The sequence below is a fragment of the Ursus arctos genome, unplaced genomic scaffold, assembly GCF_023065955.2.
Source record: "Ursus arctos isolate Adak ecotype North America unplaced genomic scaffold, UrsArc2.0 scaffold_1, whole genome shotgun sequence".
NCBI lineage: Eukaryota > Metazoa > Chordata > Mammalia > Carnivora > Ursidae > Ursus > Ursus arctos.
The window spans coordinates 54,023,031-54,048,445 of record NW_026622763.1 but is presented as its reverse complement, the minus strand read 5'-3'; the positions used below and the strand labels follow the sequence as shown (position 1 = coordinate 54,048,445).

The window sequence follows — 25,415 nt, the reverse complement described above, 5'->3', positions numbered from 1 at the left end:
CAGACTGGTTTCGTTAATTCTGTTATTGATAAGTGTTTGTATCTGTAAAAGGCTATCTCCCAAATTCCTACCTGATTTTCTATTCAACTCTGTTCTATGAGGCACTGGCCACACAGATGCCTCGCTGTGCCTAGTTGTGTACCTTCATTTGATCTGTTGTGGTGAAACTGCCTACTTCTGACTTAGAGCCACCTTTCACTTACTCAGGCCCGTCATATAACTTAGCTCAATAACCAACTTAGTGAAAGCTGAACTTTTCACTCTGTATACTGACAAACGACTGACACATTCTTACAGATGTTTTTAAGAAATAGTAACATTTCTTTTTTCCACTCAGCCGCCGATAAAGATGATAGTTCAGAAGACCTGTCAGTGCCAAGTAGTCCACATACGGAAGCTATACAGCATAGTTCTGTCAGCACATCCAATGGAGTCAGTTCGACCTCCAAGGCCGAGGCTGTGGCCACCTCGGTGCTCACGCAGATGGCGGACCAGAGTACAGAGCCTGCGCTTTCGCAGATTGTTATGGCTCCTGCCTCCCAGTCACAGCCCTCAGGAAGTTGATTAAAAACCTGCAGTGCGGCAGTTTTAGATACTCATTAGTGACTTCAAAGGGAAATCAAGGAAAGACCAGTTTCCATTTATGCGAAATCTGTGGTTGTAAATTTTTTTTTTTTTTTTACTTGAAATTAGATTTGGCTCTAAAGTTGGTGTAGCAGCAGTTGATGATCAGACTGAACAACAGTTTTTAGTCTCTGGAAAAAGACTGATTTTGCTTTTTTTATAAATATTGTTAGATTTATTAATTTTCTGTGCTCAATGTGTAAATTGTATTATAATTCATTGTGGTTTATTTCACTTTTAATTTGGTGGTGTTTTAATAAATGGGGGTGTTACTGAATCTCTTCCCACTTCCATTTCTTTTGACCACCTCTTAATCCTCAACTGTGATGGTAGTATTGTTTATCATTTATACCAAAGTTCTGCATAGTCCCTGTTGACTTTGTAATGTTAACAAGGTCATAAAGCACTAGCAAGAGAAAGATAGAGATTTGCTTTTAATCTTTTTTGCCTTTTATTTTGCACATTATGCAAAAGGAAAACCAGTGGAGAACACTTTTTAAGTGAGTGAAACATGATAAGAGACATACGATGCTTTTATGCACACTCTGAAACTAAATCAAGATCATTAATCGTGTGTTTTCTTTAAGATTTTAAGTAGACATGAATTTTGGAATCCTTTATCATTTCAAAATGACTATTTTTCAAGTCTTAAATGCAGTATTTTAAACCCTATGTTTTGAGGCTATTAAAATACAAAATCATATAATCTGCGATACAGGGTTATCCAATATCTTAATTTTTTGAAATTAGGTTTTGGTTTTTTTTTTTGCAGATTTCAGGTTACAAACTGAGAAGTTTATGCATAATCAAGTATGGTATGGTTGCCAGAAAAAGCCTAAAAATTACTTAGAAAATTTAAGACTGTTTACCCCCATTGTCTTGTACTTGCAAGCTAACTTGTACTTATTCTTGTGAAAGCACTGTCATCTTTTAGTAGCAAATTTTGATAACGTTTCTCGTGGGAAAAAAATCAGTATCTATCTTTAGAACAATGTAATTATAATGTGGGAAGCAAGAGTGGATGAGAGAGAGAGAGAGTGTGTGTGTGTGTGTGTGTGTGTGTGTGTGTGTTTCTTTCAATAGTTTATGCCAGCAGTCTTTGCTTGAATGTTTAACGATGCCTTCAGTGTGATGCTGGCCAATAGATGATTGCAATTTAAAATGTCATTACTGTGCAGGCTTGGATAACTAACATTCCATGATGTAGTTTGTTTCTGATGAGATGATTGTAGGTACACTTTTCTCATTATCCAATCATCTGTGGGATACTGAGTTTTCTAATGTGCCATTATCTATTTTTATTCTGCAGTTATGTTCAAAATACAGTACAATATTTTAAAATAGAACTAAATTGTTAAAAATAAAGTAGTAGATGTGTGTAAGAAAACTTTGTAAAATAGTTATGAGTCCTACCCAGTAGCAACTTCTGGCTTTCAAGCAGGATTCCATTATGTAAATATCTGTAATGCATTTATAATAAGTTGTGTAGTTTGTTCTGCATCTATACTACACTATTTACGAATGTCTCAGTGCCATCTCCTAACGAGACTGACATTTAAAAAACCTATGTCGAATATCCTTGATAATTCAAGGAAATATCCCACCTGCCTAAGTTCCAAACTGGGAAACATTCAAATTATACAAATGACATTTCAGGACTTTTTAGGTATGAAGATAATAGGATTTTTATTGTTTGGCTTATTAAAAGTGAGCATTTTTAGTTGATAATCCTACTTCTAAATTTTTTTTTATTTTTAACAGATTTTATAATTTTAAAGTAATGAATTTCTAATCGTGACTTTGCCATAGTTATGCTAAGGAGTTGATCTCAAAGGCACAAAATATGAATTCTGCAAGAAGGCTATTTTTTATTGTAGTTCGAATGGGTTAGGAAAAGCCTCAATTTTTTCACTCTCCTAAGTCCTTCAGTACATTTTTCTCTTATTATTTATGCAAGTTAAAGTTTTTTGGTAACAGGAATTCTTGCAACTGTAAAATAAAACTACATAGATGTAAGAAGTCATGTAAACGGTTAATGAACTTACCAAGGTTAGCAAAACTTTCATTGTAAATCAGTCTGTACTCAGCAAATAAAAATCATTATTAGTTGTATAAACACAAATTCCATTTTGACTTTCAAGATGTCACACTACTTCTGTACCTAGCATTTTGAGTCCTTATATTTGCAATGTTACACAAACTGTACTACTTTCTTTTATGTGCAGTTTGCATGAGTAAACCATCAGAGAATAAATTCTATCTTTAAATTATGTTCATAATTTGCTTGTCCTTACCTATCTTTCATAAAGTAACATCACCTGATAATGTTATGGGTTGTTTTTTTTTTTCCTTCAGGATGTTTATTACCTGAGAAGAACCAGGTAGTCTTTCTGTTTATGTGATAAAATTCATTCCTTCTCAGAGACTTCAGCTGCAGGGTGCTCAGGCCTTATTCTTCCCTACATTCATTAAACCCCATTCATATACAGTGTTCCCCAGCCTGGAACATTCCCTCAACTACAGCCACACACAGAGCCTTTGGCATCTCTTGGCAACTGCCTAACAAAACGTCTTAAACATAATATGTCCAACATTGTGTGTCAACTATAATTCAGTATGACATGTCCAGCACTGATTCTTCATCATCTCCCACCTTCTCTTCAAGTGTGCTTCTCCAGCAGTCTTTCAGAGGGCACTGATGACAGCCCCATTCTTCCATTTGGGTAAGCCGGGACAACTCTGTTGTCATCCTTGATTCCTCTTTTTTCACAGCCCACCTCCAAACTATCAGGAAGCGCTATTGGCTTTTCCTTCAGAACAATCAAGAATTCAACCACTTCTCACCCCGTACAGTGCTGTCATCCTGATCCGTGTCCTCATTTTTTCTCACCCAGGTTACTGTATTTGCCTTGTAACTGTCTGCTTGCTTTCACCCTGCCCACAGTAGCCCATCCTCAGTACAATGGCTAAGAGTAGTGCTTTCCAAATGTGAATCAGCTTGTAGCATTTCTCTACTCCAAATCCTGGAGCCCACTCCTCATTGCACTCAGAGCTGGAGTCCATAAAGTGGCCTGCAAGATGATTTGCTCCCCCACTCCCATGCTGTTATATCTCTGAATGCATGTACAACTTTGTTTTATTCAGTGAATGAGTGCTTAACTAAGTGTGTCGGTCATTATTCTGGGCACTTGGAATACACTAGTAGCCCAAACACAAAAGTCTCTGCCTTTGTGGAGCTACATTCTAAAGAGGGTGGGCAGGAAAGTATTGGGGAAAAACAATTAACCTACTAAATACATTGTATATTATGTTAGAAGTGGTCAGGACTAACTGTTGAAGAAACAGAGGCTAGAGAGCATGTGAAGTGATGTTTCAGTCTTCTTTTTCAGATTGAGCCAATCTGAAGAGATGCAATAGATCACGTAGCCAAATTTTACATTAAGGTATGCATTCTAACGAACGTACTTAATCTGGATTACATGATTATAGATAAAAGATTTCATGAAGACAACCTGATGTACTCCTCTAACAAAATTTGATGAAATATTAAAAGGTCAAACTCATGTTGCCATTGATTTGTTTCAGAGGACAGGAAAATAATCTTGTCTCTGGCGTGTACTTAATGTTAAATGTAGTTTTATTAATTCTACATCTCAGGCTATGTAGCGATTAATGCTTGACACTAAGAATTTACTTGTGAGATTATAACTGTGGGAGAATCCTGTTTACTTCTAAGCCTTCATTTATGTAAATATACACATGCACAGATACACAGAAAAAATGCCTAGACGACACAGTTATCAAAGCAATTAGTTCTAAAAGACATTTAGAAGAAAAACATTTTAAATCTGACATTTCTAGATTATCTTGACCATAGGATAATGGTTACTTTTGAAGGAAAGTTATACCATTTGTGTCTGATGTTGTTATGAAAAATCATTTCTTTAAACTATTAATAAATACAAATTTATTCCCTAATTCTCACATGATTTAAAAAAAGTACAGGTCTTTCCAGACTACAATAGAGTTGCCATAGAAAAAGAACAATCAGTAAAAAATGTTTCAAAACTAAAGGATTTATTAATTCTGAAATAACAAAGGCCATGGGACATTGGAACCTACAATAAAAGAGAAAATATGCATAGTTTGATTCTATTGTAGCAGTCCAAAGCACCAAATCAAATGTTAGTTGTAAAATTATCAAATATGTCACGGCACTCTAAGAGGATTTTGTTGTTCAACAACGGGCCAGTGAGTTGCATCTTTTTTCTTCAGATATACATGAAAATTTTCCAATGGCTTTCTGAGAAAAGGAAGTCTTCTTGATACACCCTGGTCATGGTCACAATGCCTTCCCTTGCCTCTTTATTTTGCATTAAATTTTACATTTAAGACCATTCCTTGAGCTAGAATTTGTTTAACAAAATAGCTGCTGTGGCTTTATCATCATTACCTCAGTTATTTGAGAAAGTATTTGAGTCTGAATCCCATTTTTAACTGTCAGTTATGTCAAAGGTTGGTTTACTTTATTCAGTTACATTAGATTTCGCTTTCTGTGAAAGTAGACTCCCCCCCCACCACCAAAAAAAGAATGTTCTCCCAAAAGAGGACCTTTTAAAATTATTTTTGCTAATTGTTTAAAAGCATGTAAATTAGGAAGAGATGCAGTTTTCTAAGGCCTGACACAAAAATTAAGCAATAATTATTTAATGGGGTTTACTTAGCAGAATTTGAGTTGTCTATTGTAAGTTTCTCAGAATTGGGAACAAATGCATTGTTTATGAGGAAATAAAATGTGTCAGTACATTTATCTTCAAAAGTAAACCCTTTTGCATTATCCATTATTACTGTATTGTTTGATTTTTTTTTCTGCCAATAAATTTTTTAAATTTAAACATGTAATTTAAACATGTAGCTAAAGTTCCTCTGTCCATTTTGGGAATTGTGCTGGTTAAAATTGTCAGAGGGTCTAATTAAATAACATCAGTGAAAAAGGTAATATAACTATCCTAGCATTAATTAATTTGGACATTTAAAAAATCAGATAATTATTGACTTTCCCCAACTGCTAAATTTTTAGGGAAGTACTTTTACATCTCAATTTATTCAGCTCAGCCAGTGGTTTCTGAGGTGACTTCTAGCACCATGAGGCAATCCACTAAAGCATAAATATCCTTATCAATAGCTTGTTAACATAAGCAAAGCTGGATAAAGATCTTTTCTATGACATTAAAGGTAAATAAAACTGGCTGCAATTCTTTTTTATGGACTAGTGTATTGTGACAAAGCAACATTAGATAACAATTTTGAAGATATGTTTCCAGTATCATCTTCATTAATTGTCCTATTTATCTGTAGATGCTGTACGAGTGCCTCGAAAGTAGTGCGCTGTTGTTGAAAATAACATTGCTCTATATGAACTTGCGTAAAAGACATCTGTATACCTGTTACAACTAGTAGTCTAGATTATGAGGGCCCTTTAAGTTGATTGGAACTACAAAACCTAGCAAACCATTGACTTTTAGAAAAGGGACATTAGGAAAGTGGTTTAAGGAACAGACAATAATAGGAAGGCTGGCCCAAATGGAAACCAGCTACCAAGTTGCAGTAATTCAGGCATGAGTTGTAAAAAAACTAGGGAAGAAGGGCCAATAAGTAGCAAAAGGAATAGATGTAAGAAATATTTTGCAAGAAACACCTATAGAATGTATAGACCAAAAGGGAGATGATGAAAAGCAAAGAAAGAAGACTTCATTTTTCAGGCTTGAAAGACAGGAATGGTGGTATCACTTATAAGAATAAGTAAGTTGGGAAAGAGAGCTAATTTGGGAAGGACAGGTGTTTAGTATTTTGAAGATGAAATGTCCAGACTCCACCAAAGAACTACTAGAAGTGATGAATGAGTTCAGTAAGGTCACAGGATACAAAATCAACAAACAGAAATCTGTTGCATTTCTATACACTAATAATGAAGTAGCCGAAAGAGAAATTAAGAAAAACAATTCCATTTCTAATTGCACCAAAAAGAATAAAGTACCTAGGAATAAACTTAACCAAGGAGGTGAAAGACCTGTACTCTGGAAACTATAAAACATCAGTGAAAGTAATTGAAGATGACACAAACAAATGGAAAGATACTTCATGCTTATGGATTGGGAGAATAAATACTGTTAACACACTACCCAAAACAATCTATAGCTCTAATGCAATCCCTATCAAAATACTGATAGCATTGTTCACAGAGCTAGAACAAATAATACTAAAATTTGTATGGAACACAAAAGACCCTAAAAAGCTAAAGCAATCTTGAAAAAGGACAAAACTGGAAGTGTCACTACCTCAGATTTCAAGAAATACTACAAGGCTATAGTAATCAAAACAATATGGTACTGGTACAAAAATAGACACATAGGTCGAACAGGAGAGATTAGAGAGCCCAGAAATAAACTCACAATTATATGGCTAATCAACAGCAAAAGAGGCAAGAATATACAGTGGGGAAAAGATAGTCTCTTCGAATGGTATTTGGAAAATTGGATAGCTACCTGCAAAAAAAAAAAAAGAAACTGAACCACTTTCTTACACAAAACACAAAAACTCAAATGGGTTGAAGCCCTAAATGAGAGACCTTAAACCATAAAAAATCCTAGAAGAGAGCATAGGCAGTAATTTTTCTGACATCAGCCATAGCAACATTTTTCTAGATATATCTTCTAAGGCAAGGAAAACAAAAGCAAAAGTAAACTATTGGGACTACATCAAAATTAAAAAGCTCTACAGCAAAGGAAACTATCAACAAAACAAAAAGACAACCTACTGAATGGGAGAAGATATTTGCAAATGACATCTGATAAGGGATTAATATCAAAAATACGTAAAGAACTTAACGCCCAAAAAGCAAATAATCCAGTTAAAAAAACAGGCAGAAGACGTGAACAGACATTTCACCAAAGAAGACAGACAGATGGCCAACAGACACATGAGAAGATGCTCAACATCACTCATCTTCAGGGAAATGCAAATCAAAACCACAATGAGATATCACCTCACACCTGTCAGAATCAAAAACACAAGAATCAAAACAAGTGTTGGCAAGGATGTGGAGGAAAAGGAACCCAAATTTTGCACTGTTGGTGGGAATCCAAACTGGTGCAGCTACTGTGGAAAACAGTGTGGAGGTTCCTCAAAAAGTTAAAAACAGAAATACCATATGATCCGGTAATTCCACTACTGGATACATACCCAGAGAATACTAAAACACTAATTCAAAAAGATATATGCACCCCAGCGTGTTTATTGCAGCATTATTTACAATAGTCAAGTCATGGTAGCAACCCAAATCCATTGATAAACGAATGGATAAAGAAGTGGTGTGTGTATTCAGTGGAATATTACTCAGCCATAAAAAAGAATGAAATCTTGCCATTTGAAACAATGTGGATGGATCTAGAGGACATAATGCCAACTGAAATAAAAGTCAGATAAAGACAAATACCATGTGATTTCACTTGTGGGATTTGAGAAAACAAATGAACAAAGAAAAAAAGATACAAAAAAACCAAACTCAAATATAGAGAACTGGTGGTTACCAGAGAGGAGGTGAGGGGTGAGGGTTGAAATAGGTGAAGGGTTAAGAGTACATTTACCAGGATGAGCACTGAGTAATGTATAGAATTGTTGAATCACTCTATTGTACAACTGAAACTAATATAACACTGTATATTAGTTATATTGGAATTTTAAAAAATATAAATATCCAGGAAGCGCATAAAAATGTAATAATAGCCTCTATTGAGTATATTGTTTACTAGGGTACCTCCATTTATCTCATTCAAGCGTCATCAAAACCCTATGATACTATTGTTTTAATAAGAAAAAAGAATTGACAACAGAGATTTAGAAGTTGATCGTTAAAATCCTGAGACTGAATTATCTTGAATTATTTGAAAAACAAGATGTAATGGGAAACAGGTAGAAGATCAGGTCTTGAATATTACCATGTGATTATAATAAGAGAGAAAAGGCAAGAGTGGTCAGAAGAGACCCAAGATAATATAATCATTTCTCTGGTGCTCTACAATATATCAAGTACTTTTACAGATACTAACTTATTAGAACCTCTGAATCATATGAAGATGGCATTACCTCATTTTATTTTTTTTTTTTGAAGATCATTTATTTTGGAGAGAGTGTGTGCAGGGGGGAGGGGCAGAGGGAGAGAGAGAATCCCAAGCAGACTCCCCACTGAGTGTGGAGCCCAACGTGGGGATCAGTCCCACAACCCTGAGATCATGACCTGAGCCAAAGTCAAGAGTCGGATTCTCAACCGAGCCACCCAGGCACCCCATCCTCATTTTAAGTAAGAAATCAACCTCAAAAGTTGAGTTACTTAATCAGTGCCACACAACCAATAAGTGGCAGGATCAATATATAAACCCCTCTCCTAATCCCAAACAAAAGTGCTCTTTCCACCACAGACACGAAAAGCAAAATGTAAGACAAGTGGTTTACATGCAACAAAAATGTCAAAGGTTATGAAGATACAACTTGCCACTTAATTTAGCAATAAGAATGTCTTTTGTGACCTATGGGAACTTATTCAGTACAATGGTTTGAACAAGTGACCATAACCTCATAGGCACTTGGATTTTATCTACCATCGGGATGGCAAAGAAGTCTTGGGCTGTCTGATTTTTGAAACTATACCCTTACATTAAAGGAGTACCTTAGGATCACACCCACAAAGAAAGAAAAAGAAAGCTTGTTTGTTACTGCATATGTTCCCAGTTTAAAAAGTCTCCCCTGAAAAATGGAACACCCCTGCCCTGTGCAGTTGGGTGTCATCGTTTCAGTGTACACCATCCACATGGTCTAGGAAATCAAGCTGAAAAATTAACAGGATACATTTTGGGCAAAAGCGAAATCTCTACAAGTGAACACTCCTGCAATCCAGGTCATGCTGAAGTGTCATAGGGGGAAAAAATTTGCTTGACTAAAAATGAGTCTTACGTTAGAGCAAACAAACAAAACTGCCACAAAATAGGATTAGCAAACAACAGGAGGATTAGAGCACCAAGAGCTTGAGCTAACAAAACAATAATCTGAAAGAAAATACAAGTATGTTAAAATGACTAATGAATAAAAGAAGAAATCAAAACTGTAAGAAAATAAGACACTATGAAATATAAAGAGGAAGATTTGAAAAGTAAGCAATAGAACTTTTACAAGTGAAAAATACACACATTGAAATTAAAGAGTCAAGGCCCCTGGGTGGCTCAGTTGGTTAAGCATCTGCCTTTGGCTCAGGTCATGATCCCAGGGTTCTGAGATCCAGTCCCATGTTGGGCTGCACACTCTGTGTGGAGTCTGCTTGTCCCCCCCCCCCCCCGCCCCGTTCCTCTGCCTGCACTCATGTTTGCTTTCTCTCTCTCTCTCTCATAAATAAAAATAAAATCTTAAAAAAAAAAAAAAGAACACTACCTCATGATCAAGTGGGATTTATTCCAGGGATGCAAGTGTGGCTCAATATCTCCAAATCAATCAGTGTGATATTCCACATGAACAAAATGAATGCTAAAAATCATATGATCATCTCAGAAGATGCAGAAAAAGCATTTGACAAAATTCAACATCCATTTATGATAAAACCTCTCAAAGTGAGTATATAGGAAACCTATCTTAACATAATAAAGGTCATATATGACACAACTAACATACTCAGGAGTGAAAAGCTTAAAGTTGTTTCTGTAACATCAGGAACAAGGTAAAGATGCCCAATCTTGCTCTTTTATTCAACATAGTACTGGAAATCCTAGCCAGAGCAATTAGGCAAGACAAAGAAATAAAAGACATCCAAATTTCAAAGGAAGAAGTGAAATTGTCACTATGTACAGATGACATATACAAAACCCTAAAGACTCCACCAGAAAACCTGGGAGTACTAATAATTGAAATCAGCAAAGTTGCAGGTTACAAAATGAATACACAAAGATTTATTGCATTTCTATATGCTAATAATTGAAGAAAGAAATTAAGAAAGCCATCTGATTTATAGTTGCATCAAAAAGAATAAAATACCTAGGAATAAACTTAACCAAGGAAGCAAAGAACCTATATGCTGAAAACTATACAATGTTGATGAAAGAAATTGAAGAAGACACAAATAAATGGAAAGATATTCTGTGCTCACAGACTGGAAGAATTAATATTGTTGAAATGTCCTTACTACCCAAAGCAATCTGTAAACTCAGTGCAATCCCTATCAAAATGTCACAGAAATATAAAATTCTAAAATGTGTATAGAACCACAAAAGACCCCAAATAGCTAAGGCAATCTTGAGAAAGAAGAGCAAAGCTGAGGCATCATTCCCCTTGATGTCAAACTACATTACAAAGCTGTAATAATCAAAACAGACACAGATCAATGGAACAAAACTGACAGCTCGGCAGTACAGTCACGCATATAAGGTCATTTTAAAACAAGGGAGCCAAGAATATACAATGGGGAAAGGACAGTCTCTTCAAGAAATGGTGTTGGGAGAACTGGAGGGTCACATGCAAAAGAATGAAAAGACCAATAAACCATACACTAAAATTAACCCATAAAACTCCTAGAAGAAAACATAGGGAGTAAGCTCTTTGACATCAGTGTTGGAGATGAGTTTTTGGATTTGACCGCAAAAGCAAAGGCAGCAAAAGCAAAAATAAACCAGTGGGACTACATCAGACTGAAAGGTTTCTGCACAGCAAAGGAAACCAACAACAAAATGAAGAGGCAATTTATGGAATGGGAAAAAAATATTTGCAAATCATGCGTCTGATCAGGAGAAATATCCAAAATATATCAAGAACTCATATAAAGCAAGTATAAGAACTCCTACTCAAGAGCAAAAACTCAAAATCTGATATAAAAATGGCAGAGGAACCAAATATTTTTTCAAAGAAGATATACAGATGGCCAATATCACAAATCATCAAGGAAATGCAAATTAAAACCACATAAGATATAACTTTCAAATGGCTGTTATCAAAAAGAAAAAGTGTTGATGAGAATGTGGAGAAAAGGGAACCCTTGTGCACTGTTGGGAATGTATATTGGTGTGGCCATTCTGGAGAAGATAATGGGGGTTTCTTAAAAAAAAAAAAATTAAAAGTAGAAATACCATATAATCCACAATTCCACTTCTGGGTATTTATCCAAAGAAAATGAAAACACTAACTTGAAAAAATATATGCACCCTCATGTTCATTACAGCATTACTTAGAATAGCCAGTACACGGAGACCACCTAAGTGTTCATAGATGGATGAATGTGTATATACATCCAATGTGTATATATGCACACAGTGGAGTAATATAAAAAAGAAGGAAATCTTGCCATTTGTGACAACATGGATCAACCTTGATGGCATTATGCTAAATGAAATAAGTCAGAGCTAGACAAATACTGTATGATCTCACTTTTATGTGGAATCTTAAAAAATAAGATAAAAACAAAAAACCCCTGAGCTCATGGATACAGAGAACAGATTGATGGTTGCCAGAGGGAGGGGTGTGGGGGGATGGTCCAAATGGGTGCAAATGGTCAAAATGTACAAACTTCCAATCCAGTAGGGATGTAATGTACAGCATGGTGACTATAGTTAACAATATTGTACTGCATACATGAAAGGTGCTAAGGGAATAAATATTAAAAGTTCTTATCCTAAGAAAAAAATTTTATAACTGTGTGTGGTGATGGATGTTCACTAGACTTAGTGTGGTGATCATTTTGCAATATGTACAAATATTAAATCATGTTGTACACCTGAAACTAATATCATGTTAAATGTCAGTGATAACTCAATAAAACAAAAATCACTGGGTAAAAGATGCATTCATTTTCTATTTGTACAACAAATTACCACAAACTTCTCAGCTTACTATAATACCTATTTATTATCTCAGTTTTTTAGGCCAGAAGTCTGGGCATGACAGCACTGGCTTCTCCGTTTTGAGTCTCAAGAGGCTGAAGTCAAGGTGTTGGCTGGGCCTGTAATCTCACTCAGGGAGGCTTCATATCCTCTTCCAAACTCACTGCTTCTTTACAGAATTCAATTTCTTAGAATTGTAGGACTGAGGTCACTCAAACACCATGACCAAATTCCCATCCCCTTTTGTTACTTCTCATGAGGCTATTTGTAATATTAAATAATTGCAAATATTTATGGCAAGAGTAGATTTAGTTGACTAGTATTTGAAATAACTGGCCAGTGATTCGATGCCCTAAAATGCCATTGTGGACTAGTTTCTCTCATACTCACCACGCTCTGAGGTCCACTCTTTCATTTGGGTGAAATATCAATACTCCTTTGGACAGAGGAAAGATACCGATCCATTACTACATCATACTCCTTCAAGACAAACCAAAATCGACCCAATTTAAGCAACTCATCTCAAAAAACTTCTTTCTAAAACTTAGAAGAACAACTGTTGTATCTTCCTAAGTGGAAAGTCTATTAGAAAAAGTGTATTTAGAAGGAGACCCATAGTTAGGAATTTTTAAAAATAATTTCAAGATCTTAAGATCAGATCTACCTAACTATAAATTAGCTTATATTTATGTTCTACTTGGTGAACAACAAGCAGAAGCCGCTAAGAAATTCACTACAAAAGCATTGCATGGGAACCCAATGAATATTAAACAAGCATTAAAATCATGATTTATGTTCGAATTATAACCATGTAAAAAGATGCGTAGGATAAGATGAAATAAATATATTTTAAAAGAAAATAAAACTAGTGCGTCTGCTTTCCCAATAATTTAACTTTTTTCTTTTTGATTTTGGAATTGTTACTGTTGGGGAGAACTTCAGGATGGCAGATAGAGCTAATGTGGAATGCAACCCTATCTCTTCCCCATACATAAAAATAGATATATAATATTTGAATTTTTTTCTTTAGAGCGCGTTCAGCAAGGGAGAAGGGGCAGAGGGAGAGGCGGGGAGAGAGTCTCAAGCAGGCTCCACACCCAGCGTGAGCCCAGTTCACGGCTCAATCTCACAATCCTGAGATCATGACCTGAGCTGAAATCAGGAGTTGGACGCTTAACCGACTGAACCACCCAGGTGCCCCAATAGTTGAAATATTTTAATACATAGCTGAGCTATAAAGCAAGAAGAGTGCCATAAATAAAGAAGATTCCAACAGCAGAGAGTTGGATTTGAAGTTAGATGTCCTTTGGAGCTCACCTGACATGACATAGCAGACTTGTACTATACCTTACAGTCAAAAGGGCTGGTGTAGGGGGAGAGCAGCAGCCTGAGAGCACAGCCCCGCACCAGCAGGCCGAAGTGGCCGGTGAACATCAGGGAGTCCTTGCGGCCTTTTCACTCTCGCATCGTCTTGAGCTCTCTTTGGACTCTAACCGGATGCCATTGCCATAGGCAGTCGGCTGGGCTGGCGTGCTCTGGGTCTGCAGTCACCTGCCACCACCCTCGCCAAAGAGGCTCCAGGCCCAGGACCTCCTCACCAGCTTGCCTCCTGATACAAGACGAACAAGAGGAAGGGGCCCACGCAAAGCGTGCACAGCCCTGGGCTGGGACTTCTCCGATAGCCAGATTTTGTCCTTCGTTCATTTGGCAGCTGGAGGAGGGGAAGAGCTCTTTAAACTGTGTAAAAGTAGGTCTGGGTACATTGGAGGAAAAGCCCCAAGTCCACCATGCTGGGGCTTGGGGTAGAGTCCTGGGGTAAACATTTGGTTCTCAAAGTCCTCAATGTTGGTTTGTTTCTTGCCAACGGCTCCCACACTGTGCACTCCTCCAGAGTCTGCTGTGGGATTATAGGGTCATTGTCAGAAAGGTGAGGACTTAGCACCAATGTGTAATACATTGGGTGATTTCAGGACTTTGTTGAGCCTGTTTGTTTCCTCAAGGGTCATAAGATCAGATGATTTTGTTTCATAGAAGTCTAGGAGGAACTGGGGAAAGCAGACTGAGCTGTCACGGGTACTCCAATCTGAGAACAGCGGATGCTGGGGAGGGGGGGAGTTGGATGACATGAGATGACAGAAAATGGGGCTCATTTGGGAGGGGAACAGGATTTGGGAGGCAGTAAAGATGGCTGGAGTCGGTGGGAAGTTACGGGGTCGCTGCCCATGTCTGAGCTACACCTGAACCAAACAGAGAGGGGAAAGCAAACGAGAGAGCCTACACAGCTCCTGTATGTTATGCAGCATTTTCAAGCAGAAGTATCAGTGATTCTGAAAGAAAAAATGCGCTTGTACCTAATATCTGCTATTTATAAAGCATTTTGTACCAAAAACTTCACAATGTTAAAAAAAAAATCTGTTCGCCATGACAATCTTATGAGACAGATACTCGTATTATGGGCAGAAGAGCCTTGGTTTAGAGTGGGAGAGGCTTGTCCAAGGTCATGGAGCTGGTAAGTAGCAGAATTCGGGTTCCAACCCAGGTTGGACACAGAGGGAAAGGAAATCTTTGGGTTCATACATAAAATCCTATTTTGCTGTTTCTAATTAGAGAAAAATGTATTTATTTTACTTGAATAGTTATTCGAGCTGGGAGTACTTTCATAAGAGAGCCGTAATTTCGGGTTCTAATAAAATTGTGGGTTTTTTTTTTAAGATTTATTTATTTATTTATTTGGTGGGGGGCAGAAGGAGAGGGAGAGAGAGAATCCCAAGAAAACTCCACATTGAGCAGCAAGCCAACTCAGGGCTCCATCCCAGGACCCTGAGACCATGACCAGAGCCAAAATCAGGAGTGGAATGCTCAACCGACTGAGCCAGCCAGGTACCGGGTTTTAATGAAGTCATGAATTTACAGAAGACTTCCTATGTCTTACCTTAGGAGAGGTAGGCTCATTTAAATAAGAAAGTAAAAAAGCTAGTCAATATTTTTCATTTAAAAGGGAATTTGATTTTTAAATACAAAATTTTCATTTTAAAAGAAAGGTATAAGAATTGTAAACACAAATTGATCTCACGGTCAGACGACATTCATGCTTCTCTTCCACACAGGGCTTGCCTCCTGAATCATGCCGTTCCCTGGGTCCTTTCAAGGGGAGAAAAAGAGAGACCTACTCATTTCCGTTCCATTTAGAGACAAATGGAACAGTGTGCCACACTTAAGGAAAGTACAGTTTTCATTTATACCATAGCTAGTCTAGAAAATTGGAGTTAGTTGGAAAGTAAATATTAGGACTGAAATGCAGCTGGTAGTGTGTTTACTTTTCAGGACATTTTCCTTCTGATAGAAATCAAATGAAAATTTTACTTTTGAATTAATTGAACAAAACACCACCTAGTGGTAGACAGACCTATTTTGGAAAGTCAAGAGAACATAAGTTTCTTGTAGAAAATTTGGAATCCATTCACTCTCGGGTTTTTTTACCAGGTAACTTTAGTTTAATATTAAAACATTAAAGAGCTTACATAGTTGGGGTTTGGGGAGGACTTAGGACCATTAAAAGCCGGGCAGATAAAATCCTGTCGCACCAAATATCATCGAATACTCCTTTCTTTATGCATGTGTTCCAATATAGTGTTTATAGCCAATGGGATAAATACAGTCTCTGCTTTGAAGCCCAAAAGAATATCCTTCCCACATTTCAAATTTTTCATTTTCAAAGCTAGCATGTGATGACAGTTTGCCTTCTTAGATAGGTCACTGAGCCCTGCGGTGCACCTTCTCTGTACGCCCCCCCATCCCGTGTCACCTCCACCCTTCTCCAGCCCTTGATCTATGTGCCATCTCTCTGAAGGAGCCGGCCCTGCCTATGACGTCACAGAGAAAAGAGATGCCAACAGCTGGGACTGCACGCAACTTGCCACCACCGACTCTGCACACTTACAAACAACTGCACCCACTTTGTCTCCTTCCCTCTCACTGTCAGAGCGCCAGCCTAATGCTCTCATCTGAATCTGGCCATCTTTCTTCAGGCTACCTCAGGTTGGTCCTCCCTCCACCCTCTCCAGTTCCCTCCCCGCTGACTCACCGGGCTGTGCGAGGATGGGCTGTTTCTCCCACCCTAAGAGCAGACAAACCTCAAACTTCCCCAGTGACCACCTCTGTCTTTAGCCCTAATTTTCCTTCTTTACAGGTTGTCGGCACTTGCTGCCCCCAGTGCCTCACCGGCCTTCACTCCTTAGCCAGGTGGAATCTGGGCTCCCAAGGCCTCTCTGGAGCATTTGCTCAAGCGGTCATTCCTTCCTCACTGGAGGAATTGCGTGCCTTGACTTGTCTTATGTCACACAGCCCTGCTCTCCGCCACCCCTGTCATCTCGAAGTTTCCTCTTCGTCTGCTCCCCCTTTGAACACTGGTGTGCCTTGGAGATGGCCTTCGACTCTTCTGTACATTTTTCTGGGTGTTGAATCCACTCCCGTGGCCTAATGTACTGGTGGACTGAAGGAGTCTGCAGCCTGTTAGTAGTTGTCATAGACAATCACCTCGTTGTCCCACATATGTAGTACATTCTCTTAATTTTTCATTATACTCTGCCTCGTCACAAAATGGAATTGAGGGGTAAGTATGTTGGGGGGCACGGGGCAAAAGCAAGAGCTCTGGGCTACGTATTACACCAAGCACTTTAAATGAATGATCTCATTTCATTCTCACCACAAATTCATGAATAAAGTTCTATTTATTTTCTCTATTTTGCAAATTATAACCGATGCTCTAGGCAGATATTTTTCCCAAGGTCACACAGTTTAGAAAGGAACAGAGCTAGGATTCGGTAATGGGGTAATGTTTAATATTAAATTATACACTTTTCATTTCTTTACGCTAGTGCTCTCCCCCAACCGTCAAGCAGAATAGTTTTCTAAGTGCATGTCCTACAGAGGAATGGTGGATCCGGTCTAAAACAAAAAAGTTAGAGGTCAATTTTGACTCTCAAAACAGACATTTTATTTTTTTTTAAAGATTTTATTTATTTGACAGAGAGAGATAGCCAGCGAGAGAGGGAACACAAGCAGGGGGAGTGGGAGAGGAAGAAGCAGGCTCCTAGCAGAAGAGCCCGATGTGGGGCTCAATCCCAGAACCCTGGGATCACGCCCTGAGTCGAAGGCAGACGCTTAACGACTGTGCCACCCAGACGCCCCTCAAAACAGACACAGCCTGGTGTAGAAAAGGTAGTAGTGAGAGGCCTGGCTTTCCACTGCAAGCATGCAGCACTTGAATGACACAAAGATTCTCAGGATGCCTCCTAAAACTGAGAAACTGTGGAAATGAATCACAAACCATACGAAGAGCAACTGCAGAATGGGACATACAGGTCATGCTTTCTGGGTTAGGAAGGAGCTTGGAGAGATTTGAGGGGGGGTGAGTATTCAACACACGTTAGGGTCTGTTCCTCAACCCCCAGTTTGGGGCCAACATCCTGGTGTAAAGGAGTGATGATGACCAGCAGATAGGTTTGGAGAAACTCAGAGCAGATGGGCTTGTTTCCTGCTTTCCAACGCATGGCAAGGGAAGTTGCAAGCCTCCTCGAGATGGCTGTGTTTCGGATGGTGCTAGAACAACACGATCTCAGGAAGTGGATTAGCAGTGGATGAGAGGACTGTTTGCATGGCTGTGCCCCAGAGCAGCTTCACAGGGGCCCAGACCCTCCAGAATAGAGCAAGGAATGCAGCTAGCAGGTCTTGAACTGCAAAGACGGGGCACAGCATTGCTGAGAGACTTGAGAGCCTGGAAAAGTGGTAGGGTCAGGACAATAGGAGGCAAGACTCACCAATGTCAGCAGCACAAGTCCGTATACACTGGCACAAGGCCAGGGGGGTCCAGCCCACAAGAGAGACAAGACCTCAGGGGTTATCAGCAAAGACAGAATGACAGGTTAGGGACTGGGCCATCCTTCCTCATTGCCATTATGAAATTTGAGGTTTGCCGTGAGCCAAAATGTCACTTGGGAAAAGCAAGATGGAGGAAGTCAAATCCCTTGAAAGATAGAACACTCATGCCAAAGAAAGCTAGAAACTTAGCAGACTGGTGCTCAAGAGAGAGGAATTTGGGCGAGAGTGAAATAATTCTAGACATAGAACTGTCAGGTCATGGAAAAGTTCCCACATGTCCTCTGGAGCTGTCTTTGTTTTTCTGCCTTGTCCCTTTCAGTGACCATCACAGGAAGGCTGGTGGCCAACGGTCCTGGACGTCGTTGGGGTGGGATTCTCACCACTGCTGCTCATATTAAATTTGCTTTTTCCTCATTTTATTCTTTGTTTGGAAGATGGGGATCAAGAATACCTTTTGGGTATTAAGAAAGTTTAAAAGCTAATTAATTTGGAACATGGGTGTCAGAGTGTGTCTGTTGAGTATTTCTGGGTATGCTCAAACAGCCCAGGGGAGGTACGAGGAACTGGCTCCTCTCTGTGTTCATTGAATTCTTCCCTAAAGTCCTAAGTCCCTCTTCTAGCCTCTGTTCTGGGGTACCCTTACTCAGTTTTTCATCAGTGTAAGTAATCTCCGTGTGTGTGTTCCTCAAGACCCAAAGGAACATGAGTGAGTAGAACAGTACCAAGCCCAGCGTGCCGAGCGCGCCCTAAGAACTAAAGCCTCAGGTAGTGTCGCAGACACCAGGTCGTCTGCTCACCAGCCTCCCCACCCCTCTTCTCTGTCCGCAGTCCTGCCTTTACTCGGAATCGGGCCTCTGTGCGCTGCACAGAACTCTGGCCCCTCCGGTTGTCCCAGTGAGCAATTTCTCAGTGGTCCCTTCATCTCAGCGTGATTGCTCAAGAGTTCAAGTCGCGGGTGGCAGCGTCTGATCGGCGGAGGCCAGGTCCCCAGCTGCCCACGCTGACTCCCAGCGCGTGGAGGGAGGGCCCCCCGGTCCACTTCACGTTCTGTAGTGGGAGGGGGGCTTTTCCCCACCAACGCTTGAGACAGTGGAAGACTCACCCACCATAGAAAGCAAGCGTGGACGCTGGGTAGCCCACGGATCCCACAGCATCCCCCACAGGGAAAGTGGTGCGAGCGAAGCATCAGAAACAAAACTGAGTGGGGCGTGAGCCCGAGCTGCCTCGGCGACCTGCTTCCCAGGCTGAAGCGGTCTGGGAAAGAGGGGGTTTCCCCGGGCGTGATTTTACAGTTGTTTCTAGTTCAGCCGGGCGAGGCTGGACGAGACAACGCCTTGCAGGGGAGCCCTCGAATGCAGAAGTTACTTCTGACGCCACTCGAGCGGCTCGGAAACACAACGGGGACGCAGAGGGAACGCGGGGGCTCGGGCTGGGTGGGAGAGGCGGCGGGGCCGCGCATGAGCACCGCCTAGTTTGGACTCTGGGTCCACCTGCTGGTGACGTTTTTCCTCACCCGTTCTTTCCACCGCGCGTTCACCGCGCAAGGCTCGCGATTCCCAGCGGCGCGGCGATCAGCCCAAGGGGGCCCAGCTGCGACCCGCAGCAAGCTTTCCCCGAAGAACGGCCGAGCGGTGGTTAATCAACACAGCGGTTCTTGGTGGGTCGGGATGGGAGGCCGGAAGCGGGGTGGGTGGGGGGGTTGTTTGTTTGTTTTCGTTTCAGGACACACAGGAACCCACGGCTGTGGCGGAGGATTTCTGCAGCACTGGCGCCGGGGCTCCCGGGGCTCTGCGCCTCACGCGCTCGCAGCCGGGCCAGGGGACGGATGCCTGCTGGGGGCCGTGACCCTGCGGGACACTTCGTGTGCCTCACGTCCCCTCCTTTCTCAGCTCCTCGAGGACGGCGCCAGCAGGAGAGGTTGCCTCGGCAGGTCTGTGCTCCTTGCGTGCGTGACTCACGGCCAGGGCTGCTCTCTTGCCCGAGAGCTGTATGTGCAGCCCGGGTCAGCTGGGGCTCTTCGCTGCCTCCTGGGTTTCTGCTGCGGCTCGAGGGAGCGGGACTGTCTTCTGCCTGCCGCCAGGTATCATAGGAGGGCTTCCTGTGTCTGTGGTCCGGGAGGCATACCGGTGATGACACTGAACAAGTTGAGGCCACTGCCGGGGGACTAACTCATCGCTAAATGACGCCACTAAATCCCTTCGAGTTTGCTGCACACAGACCTCCTTGGCGGGCCGTGCGGTGGAATGGCCCACTGTGGCCAAGTTAGACAACTGTGCTGCTGTGGCCAAGGTCCCTGGGTCTGACGACCCTCATTCACAGGGACAAGCCCAGCCCCAGCCCGCTTTCTTAGAAATACAGTTTGACCCTGCTTTTATTTTTTTAATTGAGGTTTGATTTAATCAAGTAAAATGGATCGACCTTAAGTGTAGAGCTTGGAGAGTTTTTATGGATTTATGTACCTGCGTCATCACCACCCAGGTCCAGACACACATGTGATTGGAGTTGACTGTGTCAATCAATTCCAGCAAATTCCTCACAATGCGGGGGGTGGGGAGAGGATACATAAGGCTGTGGTTCTCAAATGTTATGGGGCATCAGAATCACCTGGAGGGCTTGTTAAAACACAGATTGCTGGGCTTCACCCCAGTTTCTTATTCAGTAGGTGTGGGGTGGGCTGAGAATTTGCAGTTCTAACACGTTCCCAGGTGATGCTGATTCTTCCCTTCAGGGCCACACAGAGAGAACTCCTGGGCCCAGGAATTGCCAGGAGAAGTTCCTTAAGCTGCCTGGTATTTATAACCATACAAAGAAGGAAAACCCATTAGCCGAACAATTTTAATTAAAATGTGTCAGCCAGGTATGTGGCTGATGGTCTTTAGATGCTGGCCTTCTCTTGTCTGACCCAGAACTCTTTGATGATCTGGTCTGTTTCTAGCAAAGGGGTCAACGAAGTTTTAGGCATAGATTGTATCAGTACAAACTCAAAGAGCTCAAAAGATCAGTAAGCTTTTAAAAACTAGAAGACCCATTTTACCCTTTTAGAGTCAGAGGAGTGGTGTTTATAAATTGTTTTATATCCTCAGAAGAAGATTAACCAGTCAGCACCTATTGTTAGGGCATTTTAAACAGTTCTAAAAGGAGCACTGTGGCATAATAAATATATATATTTGGGTTTTGTTCCCAGTGTCTGATACACAGCTCCTAAAACCCTTGGACTCTCTAGAGAGCGATAAGTGTCTTGTGTATGCTCATGAGATGTCTGGTATGGAGTGGGGGAGCCAGACAGCTTCAGGATGGGTGCTGGTTGACCAAGACAGAATTAGGGGGTTGGAACTTGTAGCTGCAACAGTCCCACCCCCATCCCTAACCTCCAAGAAGGGGAGCGGGGCTGGAGATTGAGTTCAGTCACTAATGGCCAATGATTTCATCCATCATGCCTACATAATTAAACCTCTATAAAACCCCCTAAACCATGGGGTTCAGAGAGCTTCCAGGCTGGTGAACACATCAAGGTGCTGGGAGGGTGCCCCTCCAGAGAGGGCATGGAAGTCCCTTCCCACGTATCTGTCCTTATGCATCTTTTCCAGCTAGTCTTGAGTTGTGTCCTTTATGATAAACCAGTAATAGTAAGGGAAGAGCTTTTCTGAGATCTGTGAGCCACTGTACCAAATTATCAAACCTGAGGAGGGGCTCATGGGAACCCCCATTTATAGCTGGTTGGTTGGTCAGAAGTACGGGTGACCATGTCAGACTTTCGGCCGGGCAGTCCTGTAAGGTCTGTGCTAACTTCAGGAGTTAGCGTCAGAGCCGAACTGTGGAACATCTAGACGTCGTTGGGAGTTGGAGGATCAACTGAGGTGGGAAAAACCTAACACATTCGGTGTCAGAAGTGTTACGAATAAAAACAGCTCAAGCACACTGAAGAAGTGTAAAACTAACCACCTGAAATGTGCGTTTTTTATTTTTATATTCAATTTCTGAATCCAGAAAATTTTTCATAACTTTCTTTCCTAATATTCCAGATTTTTTTTTACAAGGATTATATATTACTTTAATCAGAAAAATCAGAAAAAAATCAAGCACCAAAACAAAAACAAAATTTCTAGGAAAAGCAACAATAGAGGTCTGAGAAGTTTAAATTGTTTAAATTTGGATAAACAGCTGTATTTAATTAAGAATTTCTGTATTGTAAGATACTTACTTTTCTTTATCTATCTATCTATCTATCTATCTCAGAGTGTCCATGGGCTGTTTCTCACTGCTATTTGGTCTACAATGTCCAAGAAATGGATTCTTTAAAAAAAATAGACATTTATTTATTTATTTATTTTTAAAGATTTTATTTATTTATTTGACAGAGAGAGAGACAGCCAGCCAGAGAGGGAACACAAGCAGGGGGAGTGGGAGAGGAAGAAGCAGGCTTCCAGTTGAGGAGCCTGATGTGGGGCTCGATCCCAGAACGCCGGGATCACGCCCTGAGCCAAAGGCAGACGCTTAACGACTGCACCACCCAGGCGCCCCTATTTATTTTTTTTAAAAGATTTTATTTATTTGACAGAGAGTGAGACAGCCAGCGAGAGAGGGAATACAAGCAGGGGGAGTGGGAGAGGAAGAAGCAGGCTCCCAGCGGAGGAGCCCGATGTGGGGCTCGATCCCAGAACGCTAGGATCACGCCCTGAGCCGAAGGCAGATGCTTAACAACTGAGCCACCCAGGCGCCCCTAAAAAAATAGACTTTTAAACAAAAGTCTTAATATACTACCTTCCTAGTTTTTTCTTTTTCTTTTTTTTTAAAAAAGATAGGTTGGAGCAGTGTTTGGAAAGGAAGGATGGGAAAGAAGTTTTTTGGGTTTTTTGTTTTGTTTTGTTTTTTAAGGAAAAGTAAACCACTTCCACTGTGGAGTAAACAAATTAATTCTGGTCCCCCTGATTCATTTTTAATTCCTTTGTGTTTACTTAGTGTGGGCTCCACTAGGCAGTGGTGTTTCTGTGAGCAAACATTCTGGACACTCTTTCTTCAGAAAGAAATGTCCTTGCAGACAAGATTTGAACATCGGCCCCGTCTTCTGTGCCTCCAGGGCTGAGAGGGAAGTGACCAAAATGAAAAACTGCAGTCAGACGGATTCACAAGGCTTCGTCTTCACATCACACCAGGACAGAAGCAGGGCTTGACTCTGCGTTCTTCCGACGCTGTGGCCACAGGTAAAAGCAAGAGCAAACGTAGACTCAACTCTAACCGCTTGGGCACAATCCCGGAGACGGGACCGGCCGGGGACGATCGGTGCTGGGGGGCAGCTGAGGCTCTTCCACTCCCATGGGGCTTTTCGGGCAAAGGGCAGCCAACACATGCAGCTGCTGCTGCTTTTGAAAAGTTGCAGCTCGTGGATCGAGTATTTGGTTAACCCCCTTTGAATCTAAAAAACAAACCGAAAACTCAAACCGTAGAGTCAGGTAGTTTTAGAATGTGAAACGAAACCGAGCAGTCCTGGATGATCCCTCCCTCCCACAGTTCTTTGCTAATATGCCCCTGAACTCACGTTCACCCCGCTCCTCCGGGGTCAGGGGCTTGCAGCTTTGCAGGGCAGCCCTCACCATCACCAGACCGCTCTGTGGCCTTCCACCCTGGGCTTCTGGAAGGTCGGATGAAGGCCTCCACAGGACGGTTTCTGAAGTGTTTGAAGACGGTAATGTCATCTTCTCTGAGTCTCCTGTCATTCAGAGCGAGCATTTTGAAGGCTCTTATCTGTTCAAATTACGGGTTTGCTACCTCCCTTTCTCTCCCTCTCCACGAGGCTCTCCAGCCTGTCCAAGCTCTAAGTTTGTATTCTCTGTAGGATGAGCACGGAGCGGAGGACCCAAGGGTTCTAATCTTCTTTAATTGACACTGTTGCTAGCAGCTCAGTCTAATCTTTGCAAGTTCTATGATAGCCTTGCCTTTCTACTCGCTCCTGATGAACCTACAGTCAGCTAACGTGCCACTCCCCAAACTCAGGATCCTCATTACATGAACTTCACTTAAACCACCTTATGCTCAATTATTTGAGCCAGAGTGCAGGTCTTTGTATGTGCCTGGCTAAAGAGTAAAAAAGCGATCTCAGGGAAAGTCAGCACTTTGTCTAAGATCCCATGACTAGTAACTAAGGTTTTAGCATATCATTCCTTAAGAGCACACATCAAAGTCTTTTTCAGTCTTGGCTCTGTCATCCAAAAATTATCCGTATCACAAAACAAAACAAAGATTAAAAAAAAACAAACAACAACAACAACAACAAAACACCTTGCATGTATCAGGCATGATTTAAATGCTTTTTTTGCAAATTAACTAATTTAATCCTCATCAGTTTATGAGGTAGGTCCTATTATCATCCACATTTTAGGGTTTCAGAAGCTGAGACGCAGAGAAATTAGTAAATGCCCAAGGTCACAGAGTTGATAAATGGCAGAGCTGAGATTCACACCTCGGCAGTCCGGCTGCGGGCGCTTACCCATGATGCCTCTCCAAGCAACCTTTCCAGTTTCCTGTTATTTACAGCTTTAAAAAAATTGTCTCTGATTTTAAGACTGTGGTCGTTTATTTAATCACCACTTGCTGATTTCCAGGCCTCATGCTTGGCTCTGGGTACACATGCACAAGACAGACCGGGGACGTTGGGGCACAGGGTGATTTCTGACAGTTTTAAGTGACGGAAAACTGACTCCAAGCTAGAGTAAACTAAACAAGAGAGTTTATTGGCTCATGTATCCAGAGTCTAAGAGGAATAGATCTTCGTTTCGAGGCAATAGGATCTAGAGACAAAGATGCTGTAGTTAGGGCATGGGTGGGGTTTGTTGCCAGAAGACGGTGAGGGAAGGCCTGCCAGGCCAGCAGTAAACAGAGCCACCTGTAGAAAAGGGAGTCTTTGGCTACAAGCAACAGAGGCCTATCCTGGTAACTTGAAGATAAAAGAAATGTATTAGAAGGCATAGGGTGGCTTTTAGAATCATAAAATCAGCTGAAGAA

At 41.1% G+C, this 25,415-nt stretch overlaps 2 protein-coding genes across 16 annotated transcripts in view; both read left to right on the top strand.

Moving 5' to 3' along the window:
• The window catches only part of ATF2 (activating transcription factor 2), a 95,922-nt gene extending 78,632 nt beyond the window's left edge, over window positions 1-17,290 (top strand). For 4 of the 12 annotated variants that reach the window (XM_026492510.4, XM_026492511.4, XM_057318731.1 and 1 more), the window contains one exon: window positions 338-2,903. In XM_026492510.4, coding sequence (XP_026348295.1) covers window positions 338-564 — 227 coding nt within the window. In that variant the 3' untranslated portion in view covers window positions 565-2,903. Of the gene's footprint in view, window positions 1-337; window positions 2,904-3,289; window positions 3,348-3,396; window positions 11,664-15,643 lie in introns of those variants that run through there. The other 8 variants (XR_008961497.1, XR_007188437.2, XR_008961495.1 and 5 more) reach the window with 7 other exon arrangements.
• Window positions 17,291-19,948: 2,658 nt separating this feature from the next.
• The window catches only part of CHN1 (chimerin 1), a 221,635-nt gene continuing 216,168 nt past the window's right edge, over window positions 19,949-25,415 (top strand). For 2 of the 4 annotated variants that reach the window (XM_057318752.1, XM_057318747.1), the window contains exons 1-2: window positions 19,949-20,073; window positions 23,494-23,617. The gene's annotated coding sequence lies outside the window, so the exon portion shown is untranslated. Of the gene's footprint in view, window positions 20,074-20,305; window positions 20,347-23,493; window positions 23,618-25,415 lie in introns of all 4 variants that reach the window. The other 2 variants (XM_057318751.1, XM_057318748.1) reach the window with 2 other exon arrangements.